General features: G+C 47.8%; 1 protein-coding gene across 1 annotated transcript in view; it reads left to right on the forward strand.

The window, feature by feature from the left end:
* Positions 1-10,499, forward strand: part of ERO1A (endoplasmic reticulum oxidoreductase 1 alpha) — a 28,599-nt gene extending 18,100 nt beyond the window's left edge. Inside the window, exons 9-16 of the mRNA XM_090034409.1 lie at positions 1,368-1,375; positions 1,948-1,974; positions 2,146-2,238; positions 6,028-6,274; positions 7,179-7,248; positions 8,012-8,098; positions 8,386-8,519; positions 10,017-10,499. Coding sequence (XP_089890535.1) covers positions 1,368-1,375; positions 1,948-1,974; positions 2,146-2,238; positions 6,028-6,274; positions 7,179-7,248; positions 8,012-8,098; positions 8,386-8,519; positions 10,017-10,077 — 727 coding nt within the window. The 3' untranslated portion in view covers positions 10,078-10,499. The remainder of the gene's footprint in view (positions 1-1,367; positions 1,376-1,947; positions 1,975-2,145; positions 2,239-6,027; positions 6,275-7,178; positions 7,249-8,011; positions 8,099-8,385; positions 8,520-10,016) is intronic.
* Positions 10,500-13,456: the final 2,957 nt, after the last annotated feature.

Genomic DNA, 13,456 nt, shown 5'->3' on the forward strand with positions numbered 1-13,456 from the left:
AAATATACTGGTTTTCATACACAAGGAGAGGGCTGTTTTAGCTCGTTATTGGGTGTGCGGCAGAAGGGCATGATGAAGCACATCTTGGTGTATAACATCTGAGATTTGATACTGGGAAGGCTAGGAGGGTTTGCTGTGTGGTGACAGCCAGTGAAAAGCGGTTTGGCTTTCCAGCGTCAGTCTGGATAGCTGGGAGGGAAGGAGAAGGAGGGAACATAGAGGTGAAGTGACTTGCCACAGGTCACCAAGGAGTGGCATGGGGTTAGCCCTCAGGTCTCTGATGCCCTGTCCCATGTCTTGTGTGCTGGGAACGTGCTGCAGCATTCAGATGAGAGAGAGAGAAGGCCAGAGAGTCTTCCCTCTCATCTTCAGCGAGGCCTAATCTGACCCTCAGTGGTTGGAACTGCTTAACCCACAGGAGACAGGCTCTGCATAGGTGCCTGAGTCCCGTGCCCAAGGGTCTGCAGACGGTCTGTGGCAGGGAGGCTGCAGGAAGAAAAGCAGGTCTCTACGCGTCCATCAGCAGTAACCTGCAAAGGGCCGTGGCGCTGCCAGGGGCCAGCAGGTGTAGAACCGCTTTGCTTGCCTTGTGTCTTCACTGCGGCAGCTGGTGATAACCTCGGGCTCCTGCAGAACCATTTTAAGCATGCCTGAAGCCATGTGTTCCCTTGTCAGAGCAGTTTGCCAGCTTTCATTTCTGCTTGCAATTGGAATTAATTCTTATGACATGTAACCTTTCTCTCTCTCTCTCTCTCTCTCTTTTTCAGATGATGAAGGTAAGTGCATCTTCCCTCATGGATACAGTACCCCTCCCCTACTGCTCCCCCCTGCTTCATTCACAGTCCAAGGTGTTATCCCAGCAGCCAGCTCGCAAAACGGCTATTCCAGCACAAGCACAAGTCACCTGGGTCTTACTATGCTTGATTTCCCCTATCTCCCGTTTAAAAAAAAAAAAAAAAAAAAAAGTTGTCTTCAGTCCTGTCTTCATTCACGTTTCACATCTTTCCCTTTGCACTTTGTGAAGATGCTTCCCCATGTGTGGCTGGGGGCTGTACAGTGCAGAGCCTCTGCAGGAGCCCAGGCTCCATCTGAGAGCCGTGTCACTCGGGGATTTTGAAAATCTTGCCCTTTAGGAATTGGACCAAGCTTGCTCCTCTTTTTGGAGATGGCAGAGGAACTCTCTGCTATGCTGAGAGCCAGGGCACGGGGTGAGATAGACCTGGGGTCTGGCCAAATGTCCTTATCAGCTGCTTTTAAGTCATGTCAGGCTGAGCTTCCCAGTGGGAAGCCTGAGTCAGCAGCAGCAGGGCCCCCGACTGAGCCCATCCCAGGGGGAGCCCAGCTCTCTCAGCTTCCCTCGCCTCCAGATCCGGGGGTGCCAAATGCTGCGCTCAAATGCTGAAGCCTGCACCTGTCATCCGAAACTCCCTCCCCGCTCCCAGTACGTGTCCCCCCCCCCCCCCAAGGAAAAAGGGCACAAGCCTCTGCCCCCTGGGACTGGGTATTCTGCTTCTGCTGTGCCAGTGCTCCGGCCTTCTGCTCCCTGCTGCGCTCTTGCCTGCAAAACATACGCAGGCCCCGATCCTGCCATCCAGGCGATGCGGGTGGCTCTCTGTGCCTATGCAGAGTCCTCTGCAGTCGCTGTGGACCCGCATGAGCTCAGGCGTCTGGCCGCAGCTGTGGCTTGCAGGTGAGGGCCCTGCCTTGTGCACCAACCCTGCTGTGACCCCGGGACCTAGGGACGGCCTGTGATAAATAAATAAATAAATGCCTGGAGTAAGCAGAGGGGCAGTGGGACCCTCTGAGGCCAGCATTGGATTTTATCATGGCTGTGGTGCCCTGAGAACAGCTTTCCACAAGCTCATGCCACGCTCGAGGTGACTGTAAGTCTCTCGCACTGATTTCAAAGCTCTTCTGACAGCTTGGGTTTTTTTTGTTCTTTTCCAGGGCATGCCTTTTACAAGTGGCTGAAAGGTAATGGATTTGACTGCTTGGTCCGTGGGGGGTTGGACTTGTGCCGGTGGGCGGTGGCTGGCAAAGAGAAACATGCTTCTGTGTGTCTCTCTCTAGTGATAAGGGAAGGAAATTTCCAATCTATGTTCCTTGATTTTTTGTTTTTTTTAAACTCTGCCTTTTCCCTTCCAGGTGTGTGCGTGGAGAAAAGAGCCTTCTACAAACTCATCTCGGGCCTGCACTCCAGCATCAATATCCACCTGTCTGCTCGGTACCTTCTGCAAGGTGAGTGACTTTATCCATAGACTGGATATAAGGAAAAACTTCTTCATGGTTTGTGGGACCACACTCTGGAATTGACTCCCAGCAGGGTGGTGCAGGCACCTACCCTGGAGATCTTTCAAAGGAGACTGGACGCACACCTTGCTGGGTTATTTGACCCCAGCGGGCTTTCCTGCCCAGAGCAGGGGATCTGGACCCGATGATCTCATGAGCCCTAAACTTCTGTGAATCTGTGACCTCCTGCCTCCCTTCCCTGCTGCTGTGAAAGCAGGCTGGAGCGGCCTCAGCGGCTGGCACAACCCTAGCAGGTAGCCCAGGCTAACGAGCCTCGAGGCCAGCCTTGCTCTTCTGTTTCCCCCTCTAATCATTTTTCCTCCCTTAGCCATAGATCGCAGGTGTGTGGGGAGCTGGGAAGCATGAAGCTGGGGCTTCCAGGTGCCTTAGCAGGAACTGATAATTTATTTATTTATTTATTGGTTTAATTGGGTGCGTCTACATGTCGCCATATGGTGACGTTGCTATGGCTCCATACTGTAGTACTTCCTTTTGGAAGTACTAGAGTGTGGTGCACTACGGGTGGTTACTGTGCCATGTGTGGCATGCAGTTAGGTTTCACCACTATGTCGCCGTAGCGACACGCTATAAGCGGGGAGTGTGCTGCTACAGCGACGTAGCTTGTGACCATGTGTAGATGCATGTGATCACTACATCGCTGTAGTGCTACGTGTAGACACGCCCATTATAAACCAAAGCCAGCCCCCACCTGGGCTCCTAAATTCAGCGTTCCCTTGACCATTTATCAGTTGCGCTGATGCCAAGGAGAGCTACAGACATAGTCTCATCATTTCATAGTTGGTCGGCTTGGAAGGGACCTGAGCAGATCATCAAGTCTGACCCCCTGCCATGGCAGGAAAGAGTACTGGGGTCAAACGACCCTGGCAAGGTATACATCCAGCCTCCTCTTAAAGACCCCCAGGGTAGGAGCCTGCAGTGCTTCTCTTGGAAGTTGGTCCCAGACCCTAGCCGCCCTGACACTGAAGTGGCGCCTCCTGATGTCTAGTCTGAATCTCCCCTCTGCCAGCTTGTGACCGTTATTCCTGGTCACTCCTGGCGGTGCTCGGGGGAGCAGGGACTCCCCAGTGCCTGCTGGTCCCCCTCACTAGTTTGTAACAGGCCACAAGATCCCCCTCGGCCTTCTCTTGTGAAGGCTGAACAGGTTCAGGTCCCACAGCCTCTCCTCGTAGGGCCTGCCCTGCTGCCCCCTGACCATGCGAGTGGCCTCCTCTGGACCCTCTCCATGCTGCCCACATCCCTCCTGAAGTGCGGCGCCCAGAACTGGACACAGTACTCCCGCTGCGGCCTGACCAGTGCCGCATAGAGGGGGAGGATCACCTCCCTGGACCTGCCCGAGATGCATCTGTGGATGCAGGACAAGGTGCGGTCGGCCTTCCTGACCGCGTCCCCACGCTGCCGGCCCATGTTCATCTTGGCATCAGTGATGACTCCAAGATCCTTTTCTGCAGCGCCTTGCACTTGTCAGTATTGAAACCCATCCTGTTCTCATCCGCCCACCCCTGTAACCTGTCCAGCCTATTCTTCCTGTCTAGTGTGCCCATATTCCCCCCACATCTTAGTGTTGTCTGCAAATTTGAACAAAGTGCTTTTAGCACCTCTGGAAATAGGGCAGTTTCCCTGCGGTGCCTGTAGCAGATACTCAGAGCCAGGCTCTCTACCTTAGACATAGCTGGCCCAACCAGGAGTCAGGCCTCATCTTGGCTCATACAAATCCCCCAGTGACCTAGCCTTGCCCGTCAGCCTAGCTAATCCTCCATTGTTCTGCTCTATACAGGAATTTGGAGGAGCAGTTTATCTTAGATTTTAATGCGTTTCCCAGGTGTGGGGGTTTTTTGGGGAGTTTTGATTCCCAACCCCCCGCCCCGGGATTGGCGCACCACTTTCCGTGAAGTGTCTGAATCTGAACTCCAGCGATCTCTGCTGGAGGACAACAGGCTTTGAAATACAGCAACATGAAAGGAATGAAGATTAGCAAAAATTTAATATTATATACATTTTATATATACACGTTATTTATAATTTTATATATATTGTTTATATATTATATATACAAAATTTCAAACTCCTAAAAAGATTACAATAAAAAGAAACTGCATAAAAAAGAGACTCCAGACCAACATTTTCAGTCCGACTTCTTAATAGCCCATAACATTCAGGGAAAAATATGATTTGGATGACTTAGATTGGCCAAGGCAAGTGATACGCTGCCAGGACAGGCACTGGCAACTTTTCATGTTAGTACATGGCTTATGTCCATGGGATTTGCAAAAGATGATTATGATCCATCAAAAGTATGTGAATACCCACACTTACAATTCAAAGGGATCCACACCTCTTTTAGAAATTTTTTAGGGGTCCACAAATGGAAAAACGTTGAAAAGCACTGCTCTGCAGGATTCTTTAAGATTAGCATGGTCCGTATTTAACAGGCTCTCATTTAATTCTCTATAGCCTGCGTGAATACCATTGCTGTCTATCCTGTGCTATTGGTGATCCAGTCACCAGGTGGTGGGTGGTTATGCATTGCTTATTGTTGTTGGTTTTGTATTTCTTATGCAGTTTTTCTGGATTATAATCTTTTAGGAGCTTGAAAATGATATATTGTATCTATATAGACATAGATATAATATCGCTAATCCTCATCCCTTTCATGTTGCCATGTTTCACAGATCTGTGGCCTGTTACAAGTGAAATGATGAGCAATACCACCATGCACAGGAGTGTCCTGCTGCTTTTTTCTCTAAGGGCATGGGCACACAAGCCACTTACTCTGGGGTAACAGGGAGTGTAGATTTACCATGTTTCACGTGCTCCATGATGACTGCCCACGTACATACGATTATCCCGTAGTAAGTGGGACTAATCTAGGGAAATGTAGCCCTCCTTCACTGAGAGCTAAGCTACTACAGAATGTAATAAACTGCTGCTTATGAAAGCTTATGCGTCTCTGATTTAGTCTATAAGGTGTAAATCTACCCTGCCTTTTGCCTAGTTTCCACTTGTTTCAGAATAAGAGCATGCACATGGGCAGTTACCCCAAACTAGTTGCACAGTAAGTCCCTCCCCTCTCTTACCCCACAGTAACTTGTTTGTGCATCTGCCCTGAGATACACACAGACGCACGCTCCTTTGAGCCGTGGTATTGTTTCATTAACTGCTGACCTGCACTTTGGGCCCAGCATTTGCTCCTGATGTGCTGTAATAGGGAAGCTCACCCTCAGCAGGGGATCATACCATCTTTTTTGTAGTAAATGAATGGGAAGCAACAGTGAAAGAAAGAAATGTGGGGCATCAATTACTAGGTGCTGCATGATGAAGAAGGAATTGATACATTACACGTGGCTGAGGTCTTGCCAACGCCCCAGCTAATGCTGGTTTAAATGAAACTAATTTGAAGTCAGATTTAAACAAATGGATGCAAGTTGCCATTGATCCACCTAAACCAGTTTAAAACAGGAGATAGCAATGCAGCTTGTACTTGTAAATGAGCTGCATTTCAATTGATTTTAGTGTCCACACCAGGTTTGGGAGACAGCTGGGTGCAAAATGGCACCATCCTTTCAGCTAGAGCAGCTTTGTGTGAGATTGGGCCTGTGCATTTTAAACCTTAATTTCTAACAATGAGCCATAGTCATGGTGGCTTGTAGTGTCGCACGAAGGAGAATTTCACTGAGCTGAAATCATGTTTTCAAAGACCTGCTTTCCCCCTTCTCTCAGATACGTGGGCGGAGAAGAAATGGGGACACAACGTTACCGAGTTCCAGCAGAGATTCGATGAAATACTGACCCGAGGAGAAGGGCCCAGGAGACTCAAGAACCTGTATTTCATCTACCTGATCGAGTTACGGGCCTTGTCGAAAGTTCTGCCATACTTCGACCGCCCGGGCTTCCAGTTGTTCACAGGGAATCAAGTCAAAGATGCGGAGACCAAAGCCCTGCTGCTGCAAATTCTTCACCTAACCAAGTAAATACAGTCAGTCACTGGGGAAAAAGAATAATGGTGCAAAGGGAGCAGTAATCAGTGAGGAAAACAGCCCCTCCTCTGCTGGAAGCCTTTTAAAGAAGTTGCTTTTTTTTTTTTTTCAGTGGGATAATATGGGTCAAGCTAGTAGGATGGTATTATTAGGAAATGCATAGACACCTGAACTCAAAATGCAACACAGGACAATTGGCTCCACTGTTTAACGTCTTAGTCTGAAGGAAAAAAAAAAAGGATTAGCAGAGTTGTCTAATTAATTGCCTCATTGTCCGCTCCCAAACTTAAGCTGTCTGAATGAGCTCTCGGGTGCCAGCTTTAGGTTTCTATATGAGTTCAAAATAGTCTTGAATGTCTTGGTTATGGGCAGCTCTAATTAGTCACCTGTGTGCGCAATGGAAGTTAGCTCCGATTAGAAGCTGGTCCTCTAGGTCAGTGGTCTCCAAACTGTTTTTTGATCGTGCACCCCCATCAGTAAAAAAATTTTGAGCATGCATCCCCAATATATGTATATTTATATAAACAGAAATAGAAATTCTAATATTTTCTTCCCGCACCCCAATAGATCGTCTTGCACACCCTTGGGGTGCATGCACCCCACTTGGGAGACCACTGCTCTAGGTGACGCACGTGCTTGTCCATTTCCGATGCCTGGCCTCTGTGGTTAAGGAGGTGCCGGTACCTTCCCATCTATTGTGTCAAAAGTGTCCTTATGAGAATTCCCAATACTTGTAAGAGAAAGGACACTAAGAGAAGACACAGGGTAAAGTACCAAAACACCCAAAGGACTCAGGAGTCTAAATCTCATTTTCTGAAGTGACTCAGGAGCCTCCAAGTCATTTTGGCATTTAAAAAAATGTCATCTTCAGTCCTGTCTTCATTCATGTTTCAGATCTTTCCCTTTGCACTTTGATGAAAACTCCTTGTTTGCTGGGAATGCAAAAGAAGCTGCCAAACTGAAGGTAATGGTCCCTCTGCCCCCTCTCCTGCTACATCTGGAAGACAACAAAGTGTTTCAAACCCTGCTGGAGAAGGGATGAGTGTATAATTTGCTTACCTGCTTGATGTGATGCCAGTCCCAATTTTTTGCCTGTTACTTAAGCAGATACCTGGTGGTTGTCATATCAGCAGGATGCATAAACCACTTTGGTGAATAGGAACCCTCTGCCCCATTGTCTTAAGGTGACTCTTCTATTTAACTACTTACTTGCTGAGACTGGCCACGAGCCATCGATGTAAAGGCTTTTAAAGCAGCCCTGAACTAATGTGAGCCTGTCTAGTTGTTTAGACTTTTGAGAAATGAGGTAAGGAGCTTTAATGAGGTGTGGAAAACCTAGGGCAGGCTGTTCCTGCAGTTAATGTAGTGGTTTGCACTGAGGTATAAGTGCATACTCCCACACCCCAGAGCCAGGTACTTAAGCAGAGTGCATTATATGTTGACGAGCTTCAGTTACCGGGGAAAAATTCTGAGTTGGGGTCAACTTATTCATTAGTCTTCCAAATGCTTCGGGCAGTTTAACGTGAGCAAGTGGGCCTGTGTCCACATTTTCCCCAAGCCTGTGAGTATGTCATCTCAGGGTAATAATGTACTGAGTTGTTTTGGTTTTTTTTCTGAATGCATCAACCAAAGGCCCTGAGCAGGCTTCTTGCATTGAGGTCTTGCATTGTACCTGCACTACGGTGGTGGGCTTGGGAAAACAAAACCCTCTTTCTTTTCCCCCCCAGGAGGAATTTAGGTTCCATTTCCGGAATATTTCAAGGATTATGGACTGTGTTGGTTGTTTTAAATGTCGTCTTTGGGGCAAGCTCCAGGTAAGCATTAGACGTTGTCTGGGGTAAGGACCATGCCTTTGCTCTGGTTTTGTACAGGGGTCTTGGCTTGGCCAGGGCTTCTGGATGCTACCGTGATATAAACAGTAATAAGGGCACTGGTTTGGTTTTTGTTTTGATGGGTTTCCTTTGTTGCTGCTCTTAGCAGCATTTGACACAAAGCCCATTTGATTGAGGTGATATTAATGCAATAGAAATCTGTACAACTCAAATGAGGGGAAAGGACACACTAGTCAGATGCTTGATGGCCTGTTTCTTGTCCTGCACAGACTCAGGGCTTGGGCACTGCCCTGAAGATCCTGTTTTCAGAAAAGCTGATAGAGAAGATGTCTGAGAGCAGCCCCTCCCAGGCATTCCAGCTAACGAGGCAGGAAATCGTCGCCTTGATGAATGCATTTGGAAGGTTGGTGGGAGACTTTGTGTTTATTTTTTCCAGTGCAAAGACAATACAAGGTAGCAGCACTAAAACTAAGGGTCTAGGCAGAGGTAAAGATCGCGTTGTGATCAGACAATATCTTCCTAAGCTGTTGGAGGATAGCTGGCGTGTTTGCGTGATTCTGTTGCAACACAAATGTAGTAAATGCCCTCCTTTGTTCAAAGGCAAGGGGATTTAGCTTCCTTGTACTGCGACGGGATCATGCTGAGGTAACAGCTGATACGGGTTCCTGAGCAGCTGCTCCCTGTCCCCGACTTGTAGCTAATGAACAAATCCGTCTGTGCCCAAAGCACCTTCTCAGCAGCTCCAGCCCTAAGTCTTTGCATTCAGAGCTTTTGCTAGTGATGCTGCTAAGCTCTGCATAAGCGTCTTGTGGCCCCGCATGAGTTTTGGAGCACTGATGTTTTGTTGTTTTCCACTTCTCTGTGGGGTTACAGTCAACACTCATGACTCAAGGAGGAAGGAGTCAGAAGTGTGCAAGAAATTACGTGCGCCATTTTAGGAGCCCACTGTCTCCTGGCAGAGATCATTGCTGTTCCTACTCCTGCACTTAGTTTGGATGCCAGCCTTTGAGCTAAGATGCACCAAGTTGCTTCTGAAGCACCTCTTTACAAAAATGATACCCAAGAGGCAGCGATGCATTTGCCTTGGAAGGCGCTGTCACTGCTGGAGTGCCGTATGCGTCACAGGTACATGCCTTCCAAAGAGGCTGGTAATGACACGGAGGCTCCTTTCCTCCACCAAGATTTTATTATTGTCACTGGAATAGAAGCATGGAGAAGCTGTGCTGCAAAACAGCCTCCCTTCTCTCTGGGCGAACGAGCAAGCAGCAGCAGAGTCCAGTGTTAACACTTTCACAGCTGCTAACAAATTGCCTGCTTGCTGGCCCAGCGAGGAGGCAGCGCTTTTGTACCATAACCTCCCTAGGAAAAGGCTAGCTCCGGGCCATGACTCCGGGGGAAAAATCCTTTTCCCCTTATGTTCTGCCTTCCAAAAAACAAGATGCTTGTCTTTGGGGGCGTATGGTACATAACAGAATACAGTAAATACATGAAGCCTGCTCAGTCTTGGCATTAGTGTTTGATGCTAGGGCTCCACTAGCAAAATGCATTTGGCACAAAATGATGAAATCTTTTGCAATAAGCATAAGGTTGTTCCATAGTTGCCTTGAGTCGGCTTGAGCAGCTGTTTCAATACTTGCACGTGACTTCTTAACCTCTGTGTAATGGGGACTTTTGACTATAGCTAAAATGAGCTGTTTATAAAGGGTCCCATGTCCTATTCTGCTGCCCTTACTCCTGTGCATGTTTGCTTTAAAACAATTCAGCAAAGCCGGGGAGGTCAGAAGTTCATTGTGTACCATGTAAAATGTTTAGTTCCTGAGCTATGTATTTATATAAAAATACAAGGTGGTATTTGGCATGGCTTTAACCGTATCTTTTCCTTCCTTCTGTTTGCATACAGGATTTCAACAAGTGTTAGAGAGCTGGAAAACTTCAGGACCTTGTTACGAACTGTGCTGTGAATCTGTTGCAGAGGGAGAGAAAGACTTGAACTTCAATTTTATGCTCGTTTTCTAGAAAACGGCATAACAGCCTGGTATTCTTCATGCTTCAGGCAGCCAAAAAAGGGAAAGACCACTAGGAAAAGATGTCTTCATTTTACAAAATGATTGCGTCATCAAGTTACTGAGGCCAAATGTTTTGTATGAAAAAAATCTATTTTTTTTAAAAGCAGGGCGGGGAGTTGGTGGGAATTGGGAATAATGTGTGTGTAAAATGTAAGGATCAGGTTTTAGATTTTGAGGGTTATTAGAATAATAGTCTGTCTGTATCTACTGTCTTTCCAGGGGTAAAAAAAAAGAGTCTATTTGCTTGTGGAAATGGAAGGTGCAAGTGAAACTGTGACATCAAATAAATTCAGGAACACAAAATGCTACTACAGTAACTCACTAGACTGTTGCTTTTTATTTCGCCAGCCATCTTCCTCTGCCTTTGTTCACTAGCTTCTCCCAGACATTGCCATTTTTAAGATGTTTTAAAAGTAACGTACGAGATGGTGTGAAGCGCACTTAGATCAGATATCTTTTGATGTGGTTTAGTGCAGTCATCCTGGCACAAGCTACCACCTAGTTTTCAGGATACAGCTATACCACATGGCTGGCACTGGGAGGAGCATGCAACTGTGCCTAATCCCAGGCTGCTCTGCACCAATTTTGCTAAAGGTGCAACTCTCACACCAGTTTCCTGGAGCCTGTGCAAGCCCTTTTGTAGATGTCCATTTCAATTTAACGTAGCAGTTCCCAGACTTTCGGTACCGGAGGCACACTTTTTCTTGGATTAAAATTGGTGGCACACTTCAACCTTACACCCAAAAATGTTGGGAGGAGGGGCAGGGGGAGTTCGTGTGTGCGGATCTCCAGACCCCTGGGGAGTGGGCCTGATGCCACCATGCTGCAGCTACATCCACTATTGATAAAGTATCATTATAAATCAGTCGCTGCTTTAGTATCAGCCAGGTAAGCACTGGTTTGAAGCTAAACTGAAATGAAAGCCCCTATAGAGAGATGTTCCACTTCAAATGGGTTTAAAATTAATTTACATTAAACGGAGGGCTTGGGGTATGTTCAGACATTTGGAGAGGTTAGAACAAGTTAAAAATGGCCACCAGATCTAAGGTAGGTCAGGGTGGAGAAGCTACTGTGGGGAGGTGGTGTCAGGAGGGCAAACAGGGTTCACAGGGGGAGGGGATGGTGAGATCTGACCCTCCCTGCCCCCCAGACAACCAATTCTGCCCACCCACCCAACTTTCTTCCTTGGTTTCTGGCATGAGAGTAGGATGCAGGGCTTGAGGGGCTAGTGGGGAAGGCCTGGCTGGTCCATAGATGGGGGGCAGATCTGGGAGTCGGGCATTGAGTTGGGGGGGATAAATAGCCTGGTGCCAAAGGGAAGTAGGAAAAGTACAGTCCCAGGCCTGGGTCCAGCAGCTGGGCTAGAACTGTATGGAAGTTTAGTTGGATTGGTCTTGCCAGGCCCTACCTATCTAAGTTAGACTGCCTCAGAGGTAAACTTAACTTAGATGAGGTCAGACAGGTCTAACTGTCCACCTAACTAGGGATCTAGCTGTAAGGTCTGCACCCAGATAAGCTAAGTTAGACTGGGTGCTCATTTTTAACGCACTCTAACTTCCCCAAACATCTGCATGTACCTTTGTGTGCATAGGCCGATTTCCACTGCTGCCAGCCCTGTCCAGATGCAGCGTGCTGAATGTGATGCTCCTACGCAGATCAAGCATGGCTCTATACAAATTAGCCTTGGTAAGGACAGACATGTCACCTGTTCATTCTGCCCTAGGTTTTATCCATCAGGGTGGCCTGTCTGACAGCGGATGGTTTGCTGGAAGAGCATAAGGAACTGATGCTGCCTGCCGCTCCATTGCTGGCTGTTGTGGGTAACTGTCCCCAAGACTCATCTTCCATCCACATGCCTAATCTCTTTCTGATCCTGATTACACTAACAGCCTTCATAGTGTTCTGCAGCAATGGACTCCCAGTGTTAATTGTGTCATGCAAAAAGCTACATCTATTGGCTTGTTTTAAACCAGCTGCCTCATGCTTTCAATAGGTGCCCCTTGTTCTTGGCTCATGAGCTACAATGAATAAGGGGATCCTTAGTTGCTTCTCTCATGCCCCTCCTGACTCCAGCCTTTTCTCCAGCTCCCCCTGCCAGCTGTCTCTTTCAGGCAAGTCCCACCCCCCAGACCGGCCTTATGTCTTATCCAGTGACTGCATGTTATTTCACACAGCCCCTTTCAACATAGCTACCATCTCTCCCTCTCACCTGCAGCAGGCTCTATGCAGTTCCCCTGCCCCACCTTCTTCAGTGCAGGCGTAGGTTAGAAAAGTGGTCCACAAAAAAAAAAAAAAGGTTTGGCTCTGCTCCATAAGCCAAGAGTGCTGGATGGGTGAACAGCATTGGGCAAGTGACCCTCAAATGGAAACCTCTAAGCTCACACTCTCCCAGGGTAGGCAGCTTAAGAAGAAATCATGTTGAGCCCCTCTTTAAATAACTCCAGCACATCAGCTGCTCTGAGATCAGTTCACATGCTCACTAGCTGGGGAAAGGGGAGATTTCTTGACTCAGAGCCCATGAGGCAATAAAAGAACAGGCCAAGCATGAGTAGAAGCACATAGCAGGGAGGGAGTGTGGGCTTCCTCTGGAGGAGGAGTACATTGCCCTTTGTCTTGGTACCCAGACACATGAGCATGAGCAGTGACTGCTCCTGGTAATCAGTACTAGGGGACCAGAGCTGCTGATCCTGTAGCATCCATGAGTAGGAGGGAACAATGCAGTGCCTTCAGCAACAGGGTGTGTCTGCCTCAAATATCACAGAAATCCTTAACCAGACCCCCATTTGGATGGCAAAGAAGGTAGAGCACTGTAGGCTCACAAAAGCTGCATTCATCCAACTGGAGTAGACTTACACGTCTCATAGAAGCACTGCAAAGGAGGGTTGGAAGGGACCTCAGGAGGTCACAACTAGTTCAACCCCCTGCTCAAAGCAAGGCCTGCCCCAACTACATCGTCCCAGCCAGGGCTTCATCTACCCAGGTCTTAAAAACCTCCAAGGATAGAGTCTACACCCTCTCTGAGTAACCTATTCTAGTGCTTCACCACTCTTCTTGTAAGAAAGTTTTTCCTACTATCCAACCTCAACTTCCCTTGCTGCTACTTGAGCCCATTGCTCCTTGTCCTGTCATCTGCCCCCACTGAGAACAGTCCAGCTCCATCCTCTTAGCAGTCTTTAAACTGCCTACAGGGTGGTTGCAATCAAATCTACTTGATTTGATCATCAGGTTTAGACTTCAGAGCTGTAACAAGCTCATTACCAACAACAGCTGCATC

The sequence above is a fragment of the Crocodylus siamensis genome, chromosome 2 (genome assembly GCF_052110815.1).
Source record: "Crocodylus siamensis isolate JL-2025a chromosome 2, ASM5211081v1, whole genome shotgun sequence".
Lineage (NCBI taxonomy): Eukaryota > Metazoa > Chordata > Crocodylia > Crocodylidae > Crocodylus > Crocodylus siamensis.